Raw genomic sequence first — 21,647 nt, forward strand, 5'->3', positions numbered from 1 at the left:
GGGGTGGGAAGAGGAGCACCAGAAGGAAGCAATGGACAGGCAAGGAGATATGGTGAGAGAGGGGATAGGGGATGGGGAATGGTGAAGGGGGTGGGGGGCATTACTGGAAGTTCAGGAAATCAATGTTCATGCCATCAGATTGGAGGCTACTCAAATGGAATACAAGGTGTTGTTCCTCCAACCTAAGTGTGGCCTCATCACGACAGTGGAGGCAGCCATGGATAAGCAATGGGAAGTAGATTAAAATTGGTGGCCACTGGGAGATGGATGATCACACTTCACTTGTTATGAACTTGCACCTTATTATCTACCTGCACAACACTCTCTGGGCGATTGTAACACTTGATTCTGCACTCTGTTACTGATTGACGTTGTTCTACTCCAGTTCACTGTTGTAATGAAATGATCTGCACGTATGGTATACAGGGCAAATTTTTCACATCTCATAATAACAAACCGGATTGTGATTGAATGTATGGGCTGCTGTAGAAACACAGCAACAAAAAAAACACAAACGAGAGCAGAAAGAGTAGAAATAATAATATTTCTACTTTTCAATTTTGCATTCTTCTTGCTAAAAAAGACACAAATATCGCTTCTAGCTGTTCTATAAACGAAAATGATCACACTTCACGGGGAAAACACTGTTCCCTACGCGCAGAAAGCTGCTTAAAAATACCTCAGGTATTTATCACTTATTAACAACCTGCCAACCGCACAAGGAATACGTGAGACGAAGCACCTGACAGTTTCAAGAACAGTGCACTGAGAGTATCGGCAATGCCGAAGGAGAAACCACCCCCTTCCCCAGAGCAAGCGCTTCACCTTTTAACATGCAAATGAGAGCGGCCGCAGTTGCGGCTGTGGCCGCGGCTCCGGCTCCACCCTGCCCCCACCATGAGCCGCCTCAGCGGAACACTGCGCCGTTGCCTTTGGTTAAGCGCGTGTGCTGCGGAGAGAGAGGGAGAGAGCGCTGCTGACTAGTGGGGGAGGTAGGCACAGCTAAGCGTCGAGGGGGAAGTCCGGTACACCCCGGGATGCAGAGGACCAAAGTAAGTTCCATAAGTTGTATTTTGTAAAAGAGTAAATTGGGAAGCGAGTGATGAAAGAAACAGGTGATTAAAGAAGGCCGGATGGGGATGGAAGGAAAGAGGCGGAGGTGAGAAGGAACCTGGGGCAGATAATGAACAGATTGTCCGAGGCCTGTTCCGTGCCCGCCAGGGCTTTCGCCAACAAGTGGTTGGCAGTTAACTATCGAAACTGCGGTTATACTGGTTGGAACGGCTAGCTGGGTTGATGCTAGTTCGTGTCGAAGCTCCCGGGTTGACTCCCGCACTCCTGATCATCTCGCCTCTGAAGCCGTGGGCACCACACTAACGAATTCGAGAGCTGTTTTCGCCAACGGTCACGGCAACATTGACTTAGAAACTTTGGACTTAGATAGTTTGGTCCATCGTGCACTAAACATCAGTTGTCTTGGCAGTAAACGTTTTCCGTGCAGTTGTGAAATCAACCCACACTTTGAAAAGCATTCACCAGCGTTCTGCAGCGGTTTTAGTTCAAACACTGTTCAAACGGGGAGCCATGGAAACGACACAAAGTCGAGTACCAACAATGATAGTTTGCATTTTATAAAGTTGGATTAAAACCCGGCGTTAGCAGTCTGGGACAGACGGGCGGCAGTTTAATTGTGGGGTTTGAGACCGAAGTAGAGCGGTTCGGGCAGGAAAATTTCGGCTACTGAGAAGTAGCTGAAAGCTATTCACCCCGAATACTTAACAGCGAAAGCGGTTGGAGATGGCTGAATGGAAGTGTGGTGGAGGACGGGCAGATAAAATTGATGGGGTGGGGAATGATGAATGATTAATTGACTACGGGATGAATCATGCAGTAAATAATATTTTAAAGCCTTGGGAGATCAGGCGGTTGTTTTGGTCCTTACAGAGCAGGCAAGTAGAAATTAGAGTCCCCCTAGGCGGAGCAGAATTGAGAAGTAGGATTAAAAAAGGTATAGATAAGTGGCAGAAGGATTGGAAAAATGAATTAAGGGGCAGGCATTATTTTTCTAGTCACCCACTAGTTAAAAAGGTCTCGGACTTTTAAGTCGTAGAGATAATGGTGAAATTAACAAGATTTAGGTTGGGGCATTGTGGGTTAAACTATTATTTAAAGAGAATAGGAAAACAACCTGCTGGATTATGTGACTCTGGTAGTCCAGAGACGGTCCAACATGTTTTGCTGAGCTGTAATCGATACAAAATTGAAAGAAGCATGTTATTCAAGAGGCTATCTGGCTTAAATTTATTTTGGTTTTCTATTAAATCTTTGTTTTACCATCAAGAGAATCAACATCTGATTGAAGAGTTTATTATTCAGTTTATACATGAGACTTAAGTTCTATTCGAGAATTTGAGTTCCTTGAAGTTCTATAATTAATTATATATCCTGCCGAGGGCTGTAATACGCCTAGATGTGTCTAAACAGCCAGAAATAGAAGAAGGAGGAGGTTGTTTTGGTTTCTGAGTACGCAATAGATGCAGTTTAGTAATTTCAAAGTTAAATTCGTAGTAAATTTATTATCAAAGTGTATATGTCACCATATGAGCCTGAGATTCGTTTCTTGTGGGCATACTCAGTAAATCCAAGAATGATTATTTAATCAATGGAAGACTGCACCCAACAGGGTGGACAAGCAGTCAATGGGCAAAAAACTGCAAATACAAAAGAGAAAATATAAAAATAAATAAATAAATAAACAATAAATATGGAGAACTTGAGATGAAGAGTCCTTGAAAGTGAGTTCATAGCTTGAGGGGTAATAATTGTTCCAGAACCTGGTAGTATGAGTCCTGAGGCTCCTGTACCAGCTTTCTGATGGGAGCAGAGAGAAGAGAGCATGACCTGGGTGGTGGGGGTCCCTGATGATGGATGCTGCTTTACTGTGACAGCTACAGTGCTCAGTGTTGATGTGTTCACTGGAGGGGAGGACTTTTAGTGGGATTTTCCGTTCAAGGCCATTAGTGTTTCCATACCAGGCTCTGGTACAACCAGTCAATATACTCTCCAAGACATCTGTATAGATATTTTATTGATCCCAAAGGAAATTACAGTGTCACAATAGCATTATAAGTGCACAGATATACAAATATTAGAAGAGAGGTAAGAAAGAATAAAAAAAAAGTTACCTTAAACAGTCTAACAGGAGGAAGTCATCGCTTCCGTGGCTACAGGTTGACTCGCCCTCGGCCATCAGGCTCTACAATAAGAACAACCTCCTTGTATAGTGTTCTTTGGAACAGTGCAGTTGTCAGTTGTCTTAGTCTATTACTAAAGGTGTTCCTCTGTTCAGCCAAGGTGGCAGGCAGAGGGTGAGAAACATTGCCCAGAATTGCCAGGATTTTCGGGAGGGTCCTTTGTTCTACCACAGCCTCCAGTGTGTCCAGTTTGACTCCTATAACAGAGCCAGCCTTTCTAATCAGTTTATTGAACCTGTTAGCATCACCTGTGTTGATGCCATTGCCCCAGCACACCACTGCTCTGAAGACTGTACTGGCAACAACAGACTGGTAGAACATGTGAAAGAGAGGCCTGCATACTCCAAAGGACCTCAGTCCCTCAGGAAATAGAGGTGACCGTGGCCTTTCTTGTACACAGCCTCTGTGTTGGTGCTCCATTCAAGTCTGTCATCCTGGTGCACCCCCAGATACTTGTATGTCCTCACCACATCCATGTCCTCACCATCAATAGTAACAGGGAGCAGTGCAGGCTTGGTCTTCCTAAAGTCCTCCACTAGGACCCTGTATTCATCCTCCCTTTATACACCCAACTATTGCTGAGTCATCAAAGAATTTCTACAGATGACATGACTCAATGTTGTAAAGTCTGAGGTATACAGGGTAAACAGGAAAGGAGACAGTACAGTCCCTTGTGGGGCCCCAGTGCTCCGAAGCTGCACAAACTGTGGTCCGCCAGTCAGGTAGTCCATTATCCAGGATACAATGAAAATGCCAACCTGCATGGAACGGAGCTTTTCCCCCAGCAATGAGGGCTGTATGGTATCGAAGGCCCTTCAGAAATCAAAAAACATGAACCTTGCAGTGCTGCCCTGCTTATCCAAATGGGAGTAGGCTCTGTTCAGCAGGTGATGACAGCATCGTCAACTCCAATGTGCTTCTGGCAGGCAAACTGCAGGGGATCGAGGGCTGATCTGACCAGGGGTTGGAGTTGAGCCAGGATTAGCGACTCTGGGGTCTTGGTGATGTGTGAGGTCAGGGTCATTGGATGGTAGTCATTCAACACTTTCAGTTGGCCCTTCTTGGGTACTGGGACCACAGATGATGTTTTCCACACAATTGGGACCCTTTCCAGGCTGAGACCCAGATTGAAAATATACTGGAGAATTCCACACAGCTGCTCACCCACTCCTTCAGGGCAATGGAGTTTATATCATCTGGTGCCAATGCTTTGTCATGTCTGTGTTTTGCCAGAGCCCTTCTCACCTGCTCAGTACTGAAGGTGAATCTGTTATGACTGGGGAGCTAGTGAAAGGGGCCTGGGCAAGGTGAAAATCTGGATGATAGCAGTTGGTATGTGGAGGTGTGGATGGTAGGTGCAGGGCAAGGAAGGGATGTAGACAGTGGTAGCCTATGCTGTTCATCCATGTGTTGAACTGGAGGGGGAGGAGTGGAGTGTTGGTGCTGGGGGAGCATTGGATGCCTTGGCACCTGGACTGATGTACGAAGGGGGGTGTGAACAGGAGGGTAATTGTCAATCAATTGAAAAATTGACTTAACTCATTAGCCAATTCACAGCTGCATTCTGAGGCTCTCCAGCTAGGCTGATTGAAGCCAGTGATGTTCTTCATGCCTCTCCACACCTCCTGTGTGCTGCTCTGCCCAAGCTTGTTCTCCAGCTCACTCCTCCTCTTTAGCCACCTGGATCCTCTTTAGGAGCTCTGCATTTGTTTCAATTGCTCCCTGTCCCCTGATCTAAAGGCTCTCTTAGTCTCTTAGAAGAATGTCAAAATTAGATGTTAATGACCATAGATGAAAGGGGACCATTTACTTAAAATTTTCAGTTATTTTGTTTCTGCTACTAGAGAAGATTAACTGCTCCACTGATATCAAAACTTCAATTTTCAGGCATGCTTAAAATGCTGCATAATATTAGCAATTAATTATGTAAGCTTATCCTACCAAAAAAAAAAAAATTTTTGTGATCACCATTTGCTCATGCTGTAGTTATGAGGTAATCAGTTAAATTATTATGGGAATTCTGTTGTTTGTAAAAAGAGGAAAAATTAACCAGATTAACCAGGTTAATTTGTTGTTTTCTGGCAGCAGTACAGTGCAAGACAAAAAAACCCTATGAATTACACTGAAGAAAATGGGGCTGTATGGTAGCATAGCATTAGTGTAATGCTATAACAGCACCAACGACCATGGGTTTAATTCTGCTGCTACCTGTAAGAAATGTGTACCTTCTCCCCGTGACCGTGTGGGTTTCCTCCCACATTACAAAGTTGTGTAGGTTAACTGGTCACAGGGGTGTAATCGGGTAGTGTAGGCTCCTTGGGCTGGAAATTACTGTCCTGTATCTCTAAATACTGTGTAATTGATATACTGTAATTGATTTATTAATTATTATTATTTTTCTTCTATATTATGTATTGCATTGAACTGCTGCTACTAAGTTAACAAATTTCACGTCACATGCTGGTGATAATAAACCTAATTCTGATTCTGAAAAGATAACTAACAAGGTAGTGTTCAGAGATAATTCAGAATTCTGAAGACAGGGAAAGAAGCTATTACTAAAACATACAGTGTGGGTCTTCAGGCCCCTGAACCTCCTCCCTGATGGTATTCATGACAAGAGAGTATGCCATGTGTGGTGAAGATCCTTAATGATGGACGTTGACCTCTTGAGGCACCACCCTTTGAAGATGTCCTCGATGTTGAGGAGTCCTCTGCCCGTGATGGAGCTGGCTGAGTCTACAACCCTGCAGCTGCCTTTGATCTTGTGGATTGGAACCACTATCCCAGGTGGTGATGCAAACAGTCAGAAAGCTCTCCACTGTACAGCTGTAGAAATGTGCTGGACTTTGGTGATATACCAAATCTACTGAACTCCAAATGAAATATAGATGCTTCTGTGCCACCTTCAGTGTGTCGAGCCTGGGATAGGTCGTCTTTGAGATGTTGACGCCAAGGAACTTGAAACTGCTCAATGTTTTCACTTCTGACCCCTCAATGAGGATCAGTATGTGTTCTCCCAGCTTCCCCCTTCCTGAAGTCAACAGTCAGTTCCTTGGTCTTTCTGAAGTTGAGTACAGGGTTGTAGTTATGACACCACTCAACAAGCTGATCTGTCTTGCTTCTGACGGCCTCCTTGTCACCATCTGAGATACTGCACAGTGGAAGCCCAGGAGGTGTATCCGTTTGGGTTATCTGGAGAAATAGGCGGTGGCAGAACATTGGAACAATGGCCATAGGATTGACTTCGGCACAAAACTACTGTGCCGCACCAATGACTTTTGGGACCACCTGGTGAAGGAAGCCATTGAAATAAAACTAGAGAAAAAGAATTTTAACAAAGACGAAGGTCTCACTCTAAGTAAGAACTGGAATTAGATTGTAAACAAGATGGGACGGCAAAAACCTGATTGGTTAGTCCTCAACCAATCAGGAGGGACGGACGATGGGAGTTGAGTATATATACCACTGGACTAGATATGCCCAGGCATCATTCCTGATGAAAATGGCAGAGCTTATCATCAAAATTCCGGTTAAAGTTGCTACTTGTACAGCTAGAAGCCTGAGAAGAGTTTATTCCTAGAACTATATTATTTTCATTTTGATTTTGATTATAGTGAACTATGAAAAACATTCTTTAATCAGTCACTTTGACATCGAATGACAGAATATGGTATACTGCCTCCTCTTTGTTATCTCTTTTGCTGTTGATTTGGTTGCTATGCTATCCTCCTCCTGTCATGTCAGTTCCTTTTTCCAGCAATTGGCGTTTCAAGAAATCAGTACACCCGCCAAGATATTTTCTGGTCCTGCTGCTGTATGGTTCCTCCGGAACACTCCCAAGGATTTCTCTTTCACAGTGACATAAGAGTTGGTGCAATTGTTTTACACAGCCAGCTATCACTGATCGGAGTTGATTCCCACTGCTGTCTGTACGTTTTCCGTGTGGCTGTACTCTCTGGTTTCCTCCTCATTCCAATGATGTATGGTTGGGGTTAGTAAGTTCTGGGCATGCTGTTTTTGCTCCAGAAGCATGGTGACATTTGCTGATTTGATTTGATGCAAACAATACATTTCACTGTACGTTTCAATGTACTGTACACTTTAATGTACTGTATACGTGACAAGGCTAATCTTTAACCTTCATGGTGCCTTTTTGTCCAATTAATCTTCAGAACTGAGTCATGTTTCCTCTGAAAAATTCAGTTTTAAAAGCTAGATGGTATTTGTTCAATTTAAAGAGTGCATAGCACGTTGGTTTAACTCTCATTGAAAACTGGCATCTCAGTGCGACACCTTTACTTGGAAAATGCTCTTTTTAAAATCTCAATAATCTCCTGTCAGAACTTGTCTCTAGCCAAGAGGTAAACCCTGGCTTATTTAAATGTAGAAAAACATGTCAGGAGTAACATCAGGATACCTAAAAATAGTCTGCTGAGTTTGTAATGTTACAGCACAAACTACATGAAGCCAAACAAAAAAAAACAAAGCCCTGAGCCTGGGATCAGTATAAAGCTCTGCAGCTTTTTGTCCAATTTTTCTTAGAACAATGGTAGAGAAATGAACAATAGAACGAGGCTCCAAGAATATCCTCAATGTTGATGGTTTGACAACTTGATGGTTTAGGATAGCAGCTGTAAATGGTGAAGATGAAGTGTTTGGAATTGTCTTATGCAAAAGGTAGGTCAGAATGCAATGTGGTATTTAAATGACAAGCAGCTCAGGCTTCACCTTATGGACTGAACAAGTGTTTGGCAACAGGGTTACTCAGTCTGTGTTTGGTTTCTCCAGTGTAATGTAGCCTATGTTATTAAAACCAAATACAATTGACTGAACTGAGAGAAGTACAAGTGAATTGCTGCTTTATCTGGAAGGATTGTTTGGGTCCAAGAACAGTTGGAGTGGATGAGATAAAAAGACAGATGTTGCATCACTTTCCATTGCATGGGAAGGTATTTGTTGCACAAGGTATCTTGGGGGAAGTGGGCCCAGGAATATTAAATTGTACATTTTTTTTTAATGTGAGTTAATTAGTTACACAGTTCATTTGGAAGGAGATGCATTTTTTATCAGTCCTTTCTAATGCTATTTCTAAATTATAGTTATGCAAAACTGTTGTCTGCATATTAAAATAGTAGGCCTTTTTCACTTATCATTCTTCTGGTTGCTGACCTAAAACCTATTTGGCAATGCCTTAAATTTTCATACTTGTCTCAAAACCTGTTTTGTTTTGCAACATTACAGCCTGTGAATTTCTGCCATGCACCAATCCTGGCCTCTAGCAGATCTCTGAAATTCTTTGCTCTGCCATTCATTAAGTATGTCTTCTGCTGCCAGTGACCTATGTTCAAGAAGTTCAACAGTTGCTTCTCATTCAGGATGCTCCTTGAAATGTACATGTTCGACGAAAGGTTTGGTCATTTATGCAAAAATAACTTTTTGTGGTTCAGTGTCAAAATTTGTTTCATAAAACAAGTTTGCATATTCTACCATAATAATGTTGTAATAAGGATTTGCATCTGTGGTTTTGAGTTATCTCAAAAAGGCATTGGTATTTTAAATGGGCAATGATGATTGTTTGCAATCATTATTTTTGAGTTGACATCAAAGGAATATATTTAGTAGTTTATCACATTTACTAAATTGAAATACTTAACTTTGTTTATCTTTGACATTTGCCTGGAATTATAGAAGTGAAGTGGGGTAAATACAGCACGTACCTTTGGGGGCATATTTCGAGAACAGTAAATACAGTAAGTAGATATATAGGAGCAGGAGTAGACTATTTAGTATTTTGAGCTTCCTCCGCAGTATATGTTATGATCATCGCTGATCCTCAAATTCAAGATTCAATATTGTTTATTGTTATTCAGTACCCAAATGTAAAGGAGAACAAAATGATTGTTACTCCAGATCCGATGCAGCATTTAAAAACATGATAAATTTCAATATAAAAGCAGTCCTATAAAACACGATATACAAGTAACTGTAAGGTGGCAGTGCATGGGGGGGGTGGAGGATGAAAGTTGCTGAGAGGCTGTGGAGAGGAGTGGCTGATGTGGATGAAGTCGTGGTGGGGTATATTAATGGGTGGAGCTATTGATTTCCTAATGGCTTGAGGGAAATGACTGTTTTTGAGTTTAGTGGTCCTGGTGTGAATACTACCTGATTGGAGTGGGACAAAAAATCCATAAGCTGGGTGGGTGAGATCTTTCATAATATTGCTGGCCTTTCACTGGCACCTTTCTATATTTATGTCCTTGATGGCCGGTAGGCTGGTGCCAGTAATGTGTTGGGCAGCATTTACTACCTGTTGTAGAGCCCTCTTGTTTGCTGCAGTGCATTTTCTGTACCACACAGTGATGCACCACATTAGGATGCTCTCAATTGCACATCTATAGAAGGTTGTGAGTATTAATGTGCATAGTCCAGCTCCTCAGGAAGTAGAGCTGTTGATGAGCTTTTTTGACTGTGGAAGATGTGTTTTGGGACCGTGAGAGGATGTGTGAGATGTACACTCCCAGAAGTTTAAAACCGCTCGCAGTTTCTACTGCTGTGCTGCTGATGTGAAGAAGTGTGGGATTTTTCTGGTTGATAACCATCTCCTTTGTCTCCTTGGCCTGAAACGGCCATCTCCAAAGGCCGTTTCAGGCCAAGACCCTTCGTCAGGACTCCCGACGAAGGGTCTCGGCCTGAAACGTCGATGGTACCTCTTCCTAGAGATGCTGCCTGGCCTGCTGCGTTCACCAGCAACTTTGATGTGTGTTGCTTGAATTTCCAGCATCTGCAGAATTCCTGTTGTTTGAGATTCTCTTTGTATCTGGTTTGTTTTGCCATTTCAGAATTTTGAAATGACATTTCATTCTCCTAAGCTCAAAAGAATATAAGTTAAGGTGACCGTATCTTCTCAAACAATGGGCCTGCTGTCTCAGGAATCAGTCAGGTGGAATATTAAGGGATTTGGGGGGGGGGGGGGTAGTGGAATCCAAAGTAAGCATGTTACAAAGGAACATTAGTTCTAGGTAACTCGGTGTTGGATAATTTCAGAAAGTTAAAGAGTGATCTGTTCCAGATTAGAATGAAAAGATGCCAATTAGAGTGAACATTGTGAAACACCTCACTGAACAGACTATCTTTGTAAAGTAGAAATAGTTTCTTAATGGGGATGAGCTACCTAGATAATTTAGAATGAAATAAAATCTATGTAAAATGCAACAGAAATTTCATGATGGTGCAGAGCCAACCTAAGCTTACAGAACTTCTAAAGAAGTAAGAGGACCAAGTGGAGAATGGTAAGAATAAATTGGTAATTATCCTAAAAGGGAAACCAAATATGTTTTATGGACACACTGTAAAAACAGTGGTGGGACGATTTGAGGAACAAATTGCAACTACAGACTTCAAAGCTAAAGTGTTAAATAATTTGCAACACTTTTTGGTAGTGAAAGGCAAATTTTTGTATCCCCTCACCCAGGGTTAAAGATGAGAATCTAAAGGTTGCAGAAAAGGGAGGAGCAAAATAGGGAGGATAGTGAGAATATCTGCAGTAGATTGAAACTAGTGTTGCTGTGGACTGAGTTGTTTGTGGGGTACTTAGAGGGTGACAAGGAAGTATGATGTGTTGCAAACTGCTGTTTAGGTTATGCTAAGGGAGAAGATGACTTCGAACAGAATTGGCCATATTTAAAATCTGTCCTTTGGCTTCATGTGCAGGTTGCTAATTTGGTTTCTCTTGTGCCCTACTCTTTCCTTTGTTGTCCTCGCCCTTAACATAACTGCTGTGGGATTTCAGAATCAGGTTTATTGTCACTGACACATGTTATAAAATTTGCTGGTGAACGCAGCAGGCCAGGCAGCATCTGTAGGAAGAGGTGCAGTCGACGTTTCAGGCTGAGACCCTTCATCAGGACTAACTGAAGGAAGAGTGAGTAAGTGATTTGAAAGTTGGAGTGGGAGGGGGAGATCCAAAATGATAGGAGAAGACAGGAGGGGGAGGGATGGAGCCAAGAGCTGGACAGGTGATTGGCAAAAGGGGATACGAGAGGATCATGGGACAGGAGGTCCGGGAAGAAAGACAAAGGGGGGGGGACCCAGAGGATGGGCAAGAGGTATATTCAGAGGGACAGAGGGAGAAAAAGGAGAGTGAGAGAAAGAATGTGTGTATAAAAATAAGTAACAGATGGGGTACGAGGGGGAGGTGGGGCCTAGTGGAAGTTAGAGAAGTCGATGTTCATGCCATCAGGTTGGAGGCTACCCAGACGGAATATAAGGTGTTGTTCCTCCAACCTGAGTGTGGCTTCATCTTTACAGTAGAGGAGGCCGTGGATAGACATGTCAGAATGGGAATGGGATGTGGAATTAAAATGTGTAGCCACTGGGAGATCCTGCTTTCTCTGGCGGGTCTCGGCCTGAAACGTCGACTGCATCTCTTCCTACAGATGCTGCCTGGCCTGCTGCGTTCACCAGCAACTTTGATGTGTGTTGCTTGAATTTCCAGCATTTGCAGAATTCCTGTTGTTTGTGTTATAAAATTTGTTGTTTTGCGGCAACAGTGCAGTGCAATGTTAACATGTAACAGATGATCTCACCTGGTCCTTCAACACTATCTCTGTGGTCAGGAAAGCACAGCAGTGTCTCCACTTCCTGAGGGGATTGAGGCAACTGAGGCTGTCAACCCATCTATAGAACCGCAGGACATTGCAGCACAGAAACAGGCCTTTTGGCCCTTCTTGGCTGTGCTGAACCATTTTTCTGCCTAGTCCCACTGACCTGCATCTGGACCATATCCCTCCGTCCACTTCTCATCCATGTACCTGTCCAAACTTTTTAAAAATGTTATAAGTGAGCCTGCATTTACCACTTCATCTGGCAGGTCATTCCACACTCCCACCACTCACTGTGTGAAGAAGCCCCCCCTAATATTCCCTTTAAACTTTTCCCCCTTCACCCTTAACCCATGTCCTCTTTTTTTTTTTTCCTCCCCTAACCTCAGTGGAAAAAGCCTGCTTGCATACCATCATAATTTTATATACCTCTATCAAACCTCCCCTCATTCTTCTACGCTCCAGGGAATAAAGTCCTAACCTATTCAACCTTCCTCTGTAACTCAGTTTCTCAAGTCCTGGCAACATCCTTGTAAACCTTCTCTGTACTCTTTCAACCTTATTAATATCCTTCTTGTAATTTGATGACCAAAACTGCACACAATACTCCAAATCTGGCCTCACCAATGGCTTATATGACCTCACCATAAGATTCCAACTCTTATACTCAATACTTTGATTTATAAAGGCCAATGTACCAAAAGCTCTCTTTACGACCCTATCTACCTGTGACGCCACTTTTAGGGAATTTTGTATCTGTATTCCCAGATCCCTCTGTTCTACTGCACTCCTCAGTGCCTTACTATTAACCCTGTTTGTTCTACCTTGGTTTGTCCTTCCAACGTGCAATACCTCACATTTGTCAGTATTAAACTCCATCTGCCATTTTTCAGCCTATTTTTCAGCCTATTTTTCCAGCTGATCCAAATCCCTCTGCAAACTTTGAAAACCTTCCTCACTGTCCACTACATCTCCAATCTTTGTATCATCAGCAAATTTGCTGATCCAATTTACCACATTATCATCCGGATCATTGATATAGATGACAAATAACAATGGACCTAGCACTAATCCCTGTGGCACACCACTAGTCACAAGCCTCCACTCAGAGAAGCAATCCTCCACTACCACTCTCTGGCTTCTCCATTGAGCCAATGTCTAATCCAATTTACTACCTCTCCATGTATAACTAGCGACTGAATCTTCCTAACTAACTTCCCATGCAGGACCTTGTTAAAGGCCTTACTGAAGTCCATGTAGACAGCATCCACTGCCTTCCCTTCATCCACTTCCCTGGTAACCTCCTCGAAAAACTCTAATAGATTGGTTAAACATGACCTACCATGCACAAAGCCATGATGACTTTCCCTAATAAGTCCCTGTCTATCCAAATGCTTGTAGATCCTATCTCTTAGTACTCCCTCCAATAACTTACCTACTACCGACGTCAAATTTACTGGCCTGTAATTTCCTGGATTACTTTTAGAGCCTTTTTTAAACAACGGAACAACATGATTTATTCTCCAATCCTCCGGCACCTCACCCGTAGATACCGACATTTTAAATATATCTGCCAGGGCCCCTGCAATTTCAACACTAGTCTCCTTCAAGGTCCAAGGGAATACCCTGCCAGGTCCTGGGGATTTATCTACTCTGATTTGCCTCAAGATAGCAAGCCCCTCCTCCTCTTCAATCTGTATAGGTTCCATGACCTCACTACTTGTTTGTCCGCCTCTGGTCCCCACCTGGCACTCAGCTCTCACCTGTGGCTCCCCGTAGCTGTTTGCATGCGACATTGGCCACACCCCGGGCAACGGCTTCAACAAGCCGGCTAAACCAAGTGAGGGTAGTCGATGGGTCTCAAACTCTCGGTGAGATAGGGAGTTGCCTATCCCAGCATGTGAAGACAGGCTCCGGCGGATTGAGCGGATGAGACCAATGGAAGGTCCAACGGTCAAGAAGGCGGCCTCTGCAAGCGTCGTGGAATGCATAGAGTAGGACAAGACACAGAAGATGTCCTGGTCATCCACTGTGCCTAGTCCCATCTCCAGCCGTCTCAACTCTTGTCTTGCCACTGGATCCAGATGGGAATTGGGAAGAGAGAGTGAGGCTGACGCTGCACAACTCTCCCTCACTTAAATCCAAATCAAGCGCTAGTCTCGACATCATCATCGTCATCACCCTCAACCTTTGAAGTCCTGTGGCGATGGGCGAGCGACGAAGCAGCAGGTTTGGATACACTGGGAGCTGTAGTCACGGACCTGCATGCAGGTGGCTCAGGTCTAATGGTCACTTTTCGCTGACTGAAGCAACAGTGAAACTCGGCGTCTACCTGGGCGACTGAGCAGCCCTCTTTAGGAACGCATTGCTCACCTCCGTATTATGAGGAAGGGGCTAGAAAAGGTGCCCTAAACATTCCCTGCTTCTTTACACCCTGGCCAGTTTACCGCGGTTGACGGGGATCCTATCTTGGCGGACGAGCAAACACAACAAAACGCAAGGTGACACCGTTCACTGTTGGCACTCGGAACGTGCGCACGTTATTGGACAACCCTACAGCAAACAGACCAGAGAGAAGAACAGCCTTAGTTGCCAGAGAGCTTGCAAGATACAACATTGACATTGCAGCCCTGAGTGAGACTCGTCTTGCCAACAAAGGTCAGCTGACTGAAACTGGAGGCAGATACACTTTGTTCTGGAGCGGTCACAGCAGCGATGAACATCGTGATGCTGGAGTTGGATTTGCCGTCAGGAGTCACCTTGTTCGGAAACTTGCCAGTCTCCCCAAGGGTGTGAACGACTGGCTCATGACACTACAGCTTCCGCTACAGAACAGAAGTCAAGCCACCCTGATCAGCGCCTATGCTCCCACAATGACCAACCCGGACGAGATGAAAGACAGGTTCTATGAAGAACTAGACGCCCTACTATCAGCAGTGAGCAGCACCGACAATCTGATCTTGCTCGGCGACTTCAATGCAAGAGTAGGGCACCACTCTGCAGCCTGGCCGGGAGTCGTTGGGAGACATGGAGTGGGCAAATGTTACATTAACGGCCCATTCTTACTGAAGACCTGTGCATCACACGGCCTGCTCATCACCAACAAACTTTCTGCCTGCCTACCTGTAACAAGACCTCCTGGATGCACCCCCGCTCTCAGCATTGGCACCTTATCGACTATATCATTGTCAGGAGAAAAGACAGGCAGGATGTCAGAGTGACCAAGGCCATGTGTGGCGCTGACTGCTGGACAGATCACATGCTCATTGTCTCCAAAATGAAGCTCTGTATCAGACCCAAGAGGCAACCACAAGGAAGCAAGGCTATGAAAAGAATCAATGTGGCCAGGCTGAAGAACTCCAGCATAGCTTCAGCACTGGCTGAAGATTTAGAAACCAAGCTTGCTGACCTACACCTTGCAGGCAGCACTGTGGACGACTGGGATCGCTTCAGGGATGCTGCCCGCTCATCTGCACTGAAGATGCTAGGGCTCTCTACCCGCAAGCAGCATGACTGGTTCGATGAGAATGATGAGGAGATACAGGCTCTACTTGTTGAAAAGCACCGCCTTCATTGTGCCCATCAGAACGACCCATCATCAGCTGCCAAGAAAATCGCCTTTACCAGTGCTCGCAGGACAGTCCAGAATAAACTGTGTAAAATGCAAGATGCCTGGCTGAGCGCCAAGGCAGATGAAATACAGGGATACGCTAACAGAAATGACTTGAAACGATTCTGTGAAGCCTTCAACACTCTCTACGGACCTCAGTCCCTCAGGAGTTCCCCCCCCCAAGTATAGATGGTACAATTCTCATTACAGAGAAGGCTCAGATCCTGCAGAAATGGGCTGAACACTTTGAAGCCAGCCTCAACCGACCGTCATCTATTAACGATGAGGCGATAGACAGGATTCCCCAGGTCGACATCAACAGCGCCATGGATGACCCACTGGTAGTAGCCGAAGTCACAGAAGCTGTCGAGCGGCAAAGCCCCAGGGGCAGATGCCATATCTGCAGGGATCTACAAAGCCGGTGGTCGTGTACTTATAGAGAAGCTCACCGAGTTGTTCCAGACTCTTTGGAAGCAAGGATCCATTCCTCAGGAACTTAAAGATGCATCCATTGTACACCTCTACAAGAGGAAGGGCAATCAATAAGTATGCGACAACCACCGAGGAATCTTGCTGCTCTCCATCACAGGAAATACCCTTGCAAGAGTCCTACTAAATCGTCTGGTCACTCATCTGGAGCTGGGCCTGCTGCCAGAGTCACGTGTGGCTTTCGCAAAGGTTGTGGGGCTATTGACATGATCTTTGCCACGCGCCAACTTCAGGAGAAGTGTCAGGAGCAGAATTGCGAACTCTACACAACTTTTGTTGACCTCACGAAAGCCTTCGACACTGTCTGCCGACAAGGCCTGTGGAGGATCATGTCAAAGTTCGGCTGCCCCGCCAAATTCATTCATATGGTACGCCAGTTCCATGATGGCATGATGGCCAGAGTACTGGGCGGCAGAGAATCCTCTGAGGCGTTCCCAGTCACCAATGGTGTCAAACAGGGCTGTGTGCTCACACCCACACTGTTCAGAAGATGTTCTTCTGCCATGCTGAATGATGTCTTCCAGGACAGTGATGCTGGAATCAGCCTCAAGTACGGAGTGGATGGGAAACTCTTCAACCTGAGGAGACTTCAAGCTATTACCAAAGTGAAGGAGACTGTTCTGAGAGACTTCCTCTTTGCCGATGACTGCGCCCTGTCTGCTGGCTCGGAGCCAGAGATGCAAGTCAATATGGACAAATTCTCCACGGCTTGTGACAACTTTGGACTCACCATCAACATCAAAAAGACCGAAGTCATGCACCAGCCTGCCCCTCGTACACGGTACGCAGAACCGAAAATCACAGTCAAGGGACAAAATCTACAGGCAGTGGACCAGTTTACTTAACTTGGCAGCACCCTCTCCCTAGCAGTGACTATTGACACAGAAGTTAACTGCAGAATAGCGAAGGCAAGTTCTGCTTTCAGTAGACTGCGCTCCACTGTATGGGAACGTGAAGGAATCAGTCCAGCAACAGGACAGAGCCGTGGTACTCACTACCCTCCTGTATGCCTGTGAAACGTGGACTGTGTATCGAAGGCATGCAAGACAGCTCAACGATTTCCACGTGACTTGTCTTCGCAGAATATTGGGCATCAGATGGCAAGATAAAGTACCAGACGCTGATGTTCTCTCTAGAGCAAGTCTACCACCAGTCCACACACTGCCGATGAGAGTACAGACCCGGTGGGCAGGTCATGTCAGCCGCATGCCAGAGGAGCGCGTACCCAAGCAGCTCCTTTTTGGGGAACTCTCTGTTGGAAGATGCTCGCATGAAGAGCAGAAGAAACATTACCAAGACACACTAAAGGCCTCCCTGAAGTCATTTGACATAGACACGACCTCCTGGGAAACGCTGGCACAAAACCACCCTACCTGGCACGGCCTCATCCACAAGGGCTGTCAAGCTTACGAAGCAAGGCGCATTGCTGAAGCACAACTTAAGCGCGAGCTGCGCAAGTCCAGACCCACCAGCGCAACAACTGCAGTGCCTACACATGTCTGCCCAACATGTGCCAGGACATTCCATGCCTGAATTGGCCTGACCAGTCATCTTCAGACACACCGCATCCAGTCTCAAAGTGACTAATGGTGTCGGTCTTCATTGATGACGATGGACGAACCACCACCACTTGTTTGCCTTATTTCCATAGACACCATGCCAGTTTCCTCAGTAAATACAGATGCATAAAAAACCATTTAAGATCTCCCCCATTTCTTTTGGTTCCATACGTAGCCGACCACTCTGATCTTCAAGAGGACCAATTTTGTCCCTTACTATCCTTTTGCTCTTAATATACCTATAGAAGCTCTTTGGATTATCCTTCACCTTGACTGCCAAAGCAACCTCATGTCTCCTTTTAGCCCTCCTGATTTCTTTCTTAAGTATTTTTTTGCACTTTTTATACTCCTCAAGCACCTTATTTGCTCCCTGTTTCCTATACATGTCATATATCTCTCTCTTCTTTATCAGAGTTCCAATATCCCTTGAGAACCAAGGTTCCCTATTTTTATTCACTTTGCCTTTAATCCTGACAGGAACATACAAGCTCTGCACTCTCAAAATTTCTCCTTTGCAGGCCTCGCGCTTACCAATCACATCCTTGCTAGAGAACAACCTGTCCCAATCCACGCTTTTTAGATCCTTTCTCATTTCTTCAGTTTAGAACCTCAATCCGAAGACCAGATCTAACTTTATCCATGATCAAGTTGAAACTAATGGTGTTATGATCACTGGAACCAAAGTGTTCCTCTACACACACTTCTGTCACCTGTCTTAACTCGTTTCCTAATAGGAGATCTAATATTGCATTCTCTCTAGTTGGTACCTCTATATATTGATTTAGAAAACTTTCCTGAACACATTTTACAAACTCTAACCCATCTAGATCTTTAACAGTATGGGAGTTCCAATCAATATGTGGAAAATTAACCCCTACTATCACAACTTTATGTTTCCTGCATTCGTCTGCAATCTCTCTGCGGATTTGCTCCTCCAATTCTTGCTGACTATAACACCATTAATGTGGTCATACCTTTCCTGTTTCTCAGCTCCACCCATATAGCCTTGGTAGACAAGCCCTCTAATCTGTCCTTCCTGAGCACTACTGTAACATTTTCCCTGACTAGCAATGCTACCCCCCCCACCCTCGCCACCCTTCATTCCTCTGCATCTATCACATCTGAAATATCGGAACCCTGGAACATTAAACTGCCAGTCCTGCCCCTCCTGTAGCCCAGTTTCACTAATGGCTATAATGTCGTAATTCCATGTGTCAATCCAAGCCCTCAGCTTGTCAAGGGTGTCTTAACCAGCTGCATCAACGGGAATTAGAAACATAGAACAACCCTCAGCACAATACAGGCCCTTTGGCGCACAAAGTTGTGCCGAACAAAAGAAAAACACTTGGCCCGTACGGGGATCGAACCTGCAACTTTGGCGTTATTAGCACCACGCTCTAACCATCTGAGCTAACCGGCCAATCTATTTGCAAGGTGCCTAACTGTAAGTCCCTACAAAGGACTGCCTCCTACACTTTACATACTCCTGAAAGGTCTTCTCTTTATAAATCACTATATCTGCTATATTTTTAAAATCAAAGTGGAGCCTTCAATACCCCTTTACATCAAGAGTTCTTTTGACTTGTTGTCTGTAATTTTCACACTTAACACTCATTATTTCATGGTTGAATATAATCTCCAAAGTAGATGTGACCAGTATACTTTTGTCAGATCCAGTTTTACGACATTGAAATCAGTCTTCCCTGTATTCAGACGCTTAATTTATAGATCTCCTACAAAGATGTGGGTCATGAATGGAAACACCAAGAATAATGTTCCAGTCATTAAAGATTAGTGTCATTTGTCATATGTATGGAAACATCCATTGAATTTTTTCATTTGCGTCAATGATCAACACAATACGAACATTCGCTGAGGGCAGCCCGCAAGTGTCACCACACTTCATGTGCCAATGTGGCATGCCCATGAATTGCTAAGTCTAACCTGTACATCTAGAATGTGGGAAGAAACTTTAGCACCAAGTGGAAGCCCACGCAGCCATGGGGAGAATATACAAACTTCTTACAGACAGCAGTGGGAATAGAACCCTGATCGTGATCACTATTGCTGTAAAGTGTTAGGCTAACCACTACTATTTTCCCCACTGGCATAATTAGAAGCTGCGTAAGCTGCAGTGCTTTTAGATGCCTATGTGAAGCTATTGTGAAAGAAACATTAAACTGGCAACAAAAATGGTTCCAACATTCTTACTGTTCATGAAATAGTTTGATTAATTAGTCACTGTGTTAGAAAATGGCACCAATCAGATTGCCTCAAAGATCATGAAAGTTTGATTGTTATGAGAAATGAGATACTGAAATCATCATTAAGATAGTTGGTGAATTAGTTCAAAACATTTTAGTAAGTTAGATGAGCCTTGATAATGTGATCATGGTAGTCAGTTTAAAAGATTGACAAAAGGCCATATGTAAACTTGCTATAAAAGTGACTGAAAGGAACTGAAAGAAAAGCAAGTGGAAATTAGGTGTCAAGTCAAAGTGATTATTAATGGGAAGATATTGCTTGAAAATTTGAACAGGAATCATATTTTTTCCAACGATAATCTTGGACTGTTATCACTGATGGGCCAGCAATTGTCAGCATACATAAAAAGGCAAACAAACAATTCAAGCAATTGCTCAAGATCTGTCTTTTGGTGTAGTTTCTGAAATTTAATTCTGAGTTAATCTGCTTAATGAAATGTGGTATTATTGCCGGTTAATACTATTTGAACAATTGTAGTGCCCTGCAGTAAAAACATTGTATTTGGAAAGAGACTTGCATTGTGTTCTCTCTACTGCATGCTGTCTTATTCTTATTTGTTTCTTCTGTACTATGAGAAACCAGAACTGAGTTTCTGGAGAAAAATAAAGCTAATTGTTAAATAAGAATGTTTTTTGGCTTTTGTTTTGGAGATACTGTCATAGGGTTAGTTTCTGTTGAGATATTGTTGAAATTAACAAGGTTTCACTAGCTATTGTTCAGAAGGAAAATGGCTGTTTTGTTGATTTGAGGCAAGACTTGTCGGGTACTAACTTTAGGTAAGAAATAAATTGACATTAGTGAACCTGAGATTTAAAGTTTCACAGTTCTCTTAACTGGTCAGGGAAAGTTTTACTTTACCTTGTACATTTCACTGACTTGCAAAACACTGACTGCATATCATCTTGTATGCTTTGCATGTAAGAATCAATCTGCTTCAAAAGACTACTTAGATTATTCTTCTGGCATTAGAAGCTGTACACAGGTTGGGTATATAAAAACACTTAAGTCACATGCATCTTTGAATGTTTACTTCCACCACTGGCTGTGAAAATTGCAAAATGACAATTTTGGGAACCACTACAGTGATATGATTAGTGTACTTGATGGAATAGGATTTATCATGGGATTATTATATAGGACTCTGGCACATAGGTTATAATATATGGTTCTATGAGAATTACAAAGCCCTGTTCATTTGGTATCTCTAAATCAACCTGACAACTAACAGGAGCTGCAGTGAGTATTTAATACTGTTACGTGTCCACAGTTTCATTTTCCTGGGAGCCCATAGTTTCATTTACTGTGTGCGTCACGTGTCCCCAGTTTCGTTTTACTTTGAGTCCACAGTTTCGTTTCTGTGAACGTTACCTTATGACGTATGCCGACGGTATAAAAGAAATGTGGACATTTTGCTGAGAAGGGAGTCGAAGGAAAGAGAGAGAGAGAGAGAGTGAAGACTGCACTTCGAGCTATCCGGCAACAGCTCACGATCGAGAAGGGTAAAGTCTAATGTTTACCCAAACCCAAAGGATTAGGTTAATCAGCGGCACACTGTGCGTTATGGAGACATGTCTGTCCTTCGTATGATCTATGGGTGTGGATTTTGTGACAGCCACTTTGTGAAATCGCTCTTTGTGGACTTCGGAACAGTATTCTTCGGCTGGGATCTTTGGTAACTGTTTCTTCATTCGCTAGCCGTGGAATCTTTGGAATTCGTTGTGATCGCCTTGTCACTGCATTGTTAATCCACAAGTCTGTCCTCTCACCTATTTCGTGAATTACCAGGCTCTCTGAACTGCCACTTTAAGACTGTGCTTGAGTAAGATTTGTTAAGAACAGGTTCTAAGTTTGACTGTAAGGGAGCTAT

The 21,647-nt window shown here is 43.9% G+C and overlaps 1 protein-coding gene across 3 annotated transcripts in view; it reads left to right on the forward strand.

The window, feature by feature from the left end:
- The first annotated feature begins 860 nt into the window (after positions 1–860).
- LOC140200153 (spermatogenesis-associated protein 13-like) overlaps positions 861–21,647 on the forward strand; it is a 256,449-nt gene continuing 235,662 nt past the window's right edge. For 2 of the 3 annotated variants that reach the window (XM_072263027.1, XM_072263028.1), the window contains exon 1: positions 861–1,052. Coding sequence is in view for 1 of the 3 variants with exons in the window: in XM_072263028.1 (XP_072119129.1) it covers positions 1,038–1,052 (15 nt within the window). In the remaining 2 variants the exon portion in view is untranslated. The remainder of the gene's footprint in view (positions 1,053–21,647) is intronic. The other variant, XM_072263025.1, reaches the window with a different exon arrangement.

Source organism: Mobula birostris, chromosome 7 (assembly GCF_030028105.1).
Source record: "Mobula birostris isolate sMobBir1 chromosome 7, sMobBir1.hap1, whole genome shotgun sequence".
In the NCBI taxonomy this organism is placed as follows: domain Eukaryota; kingdom Metazoa; phylum Chordata; class Chondrichthyes; order Myliobatiformes; family Myliobatidae; genus Mobula; species Mobula birostris.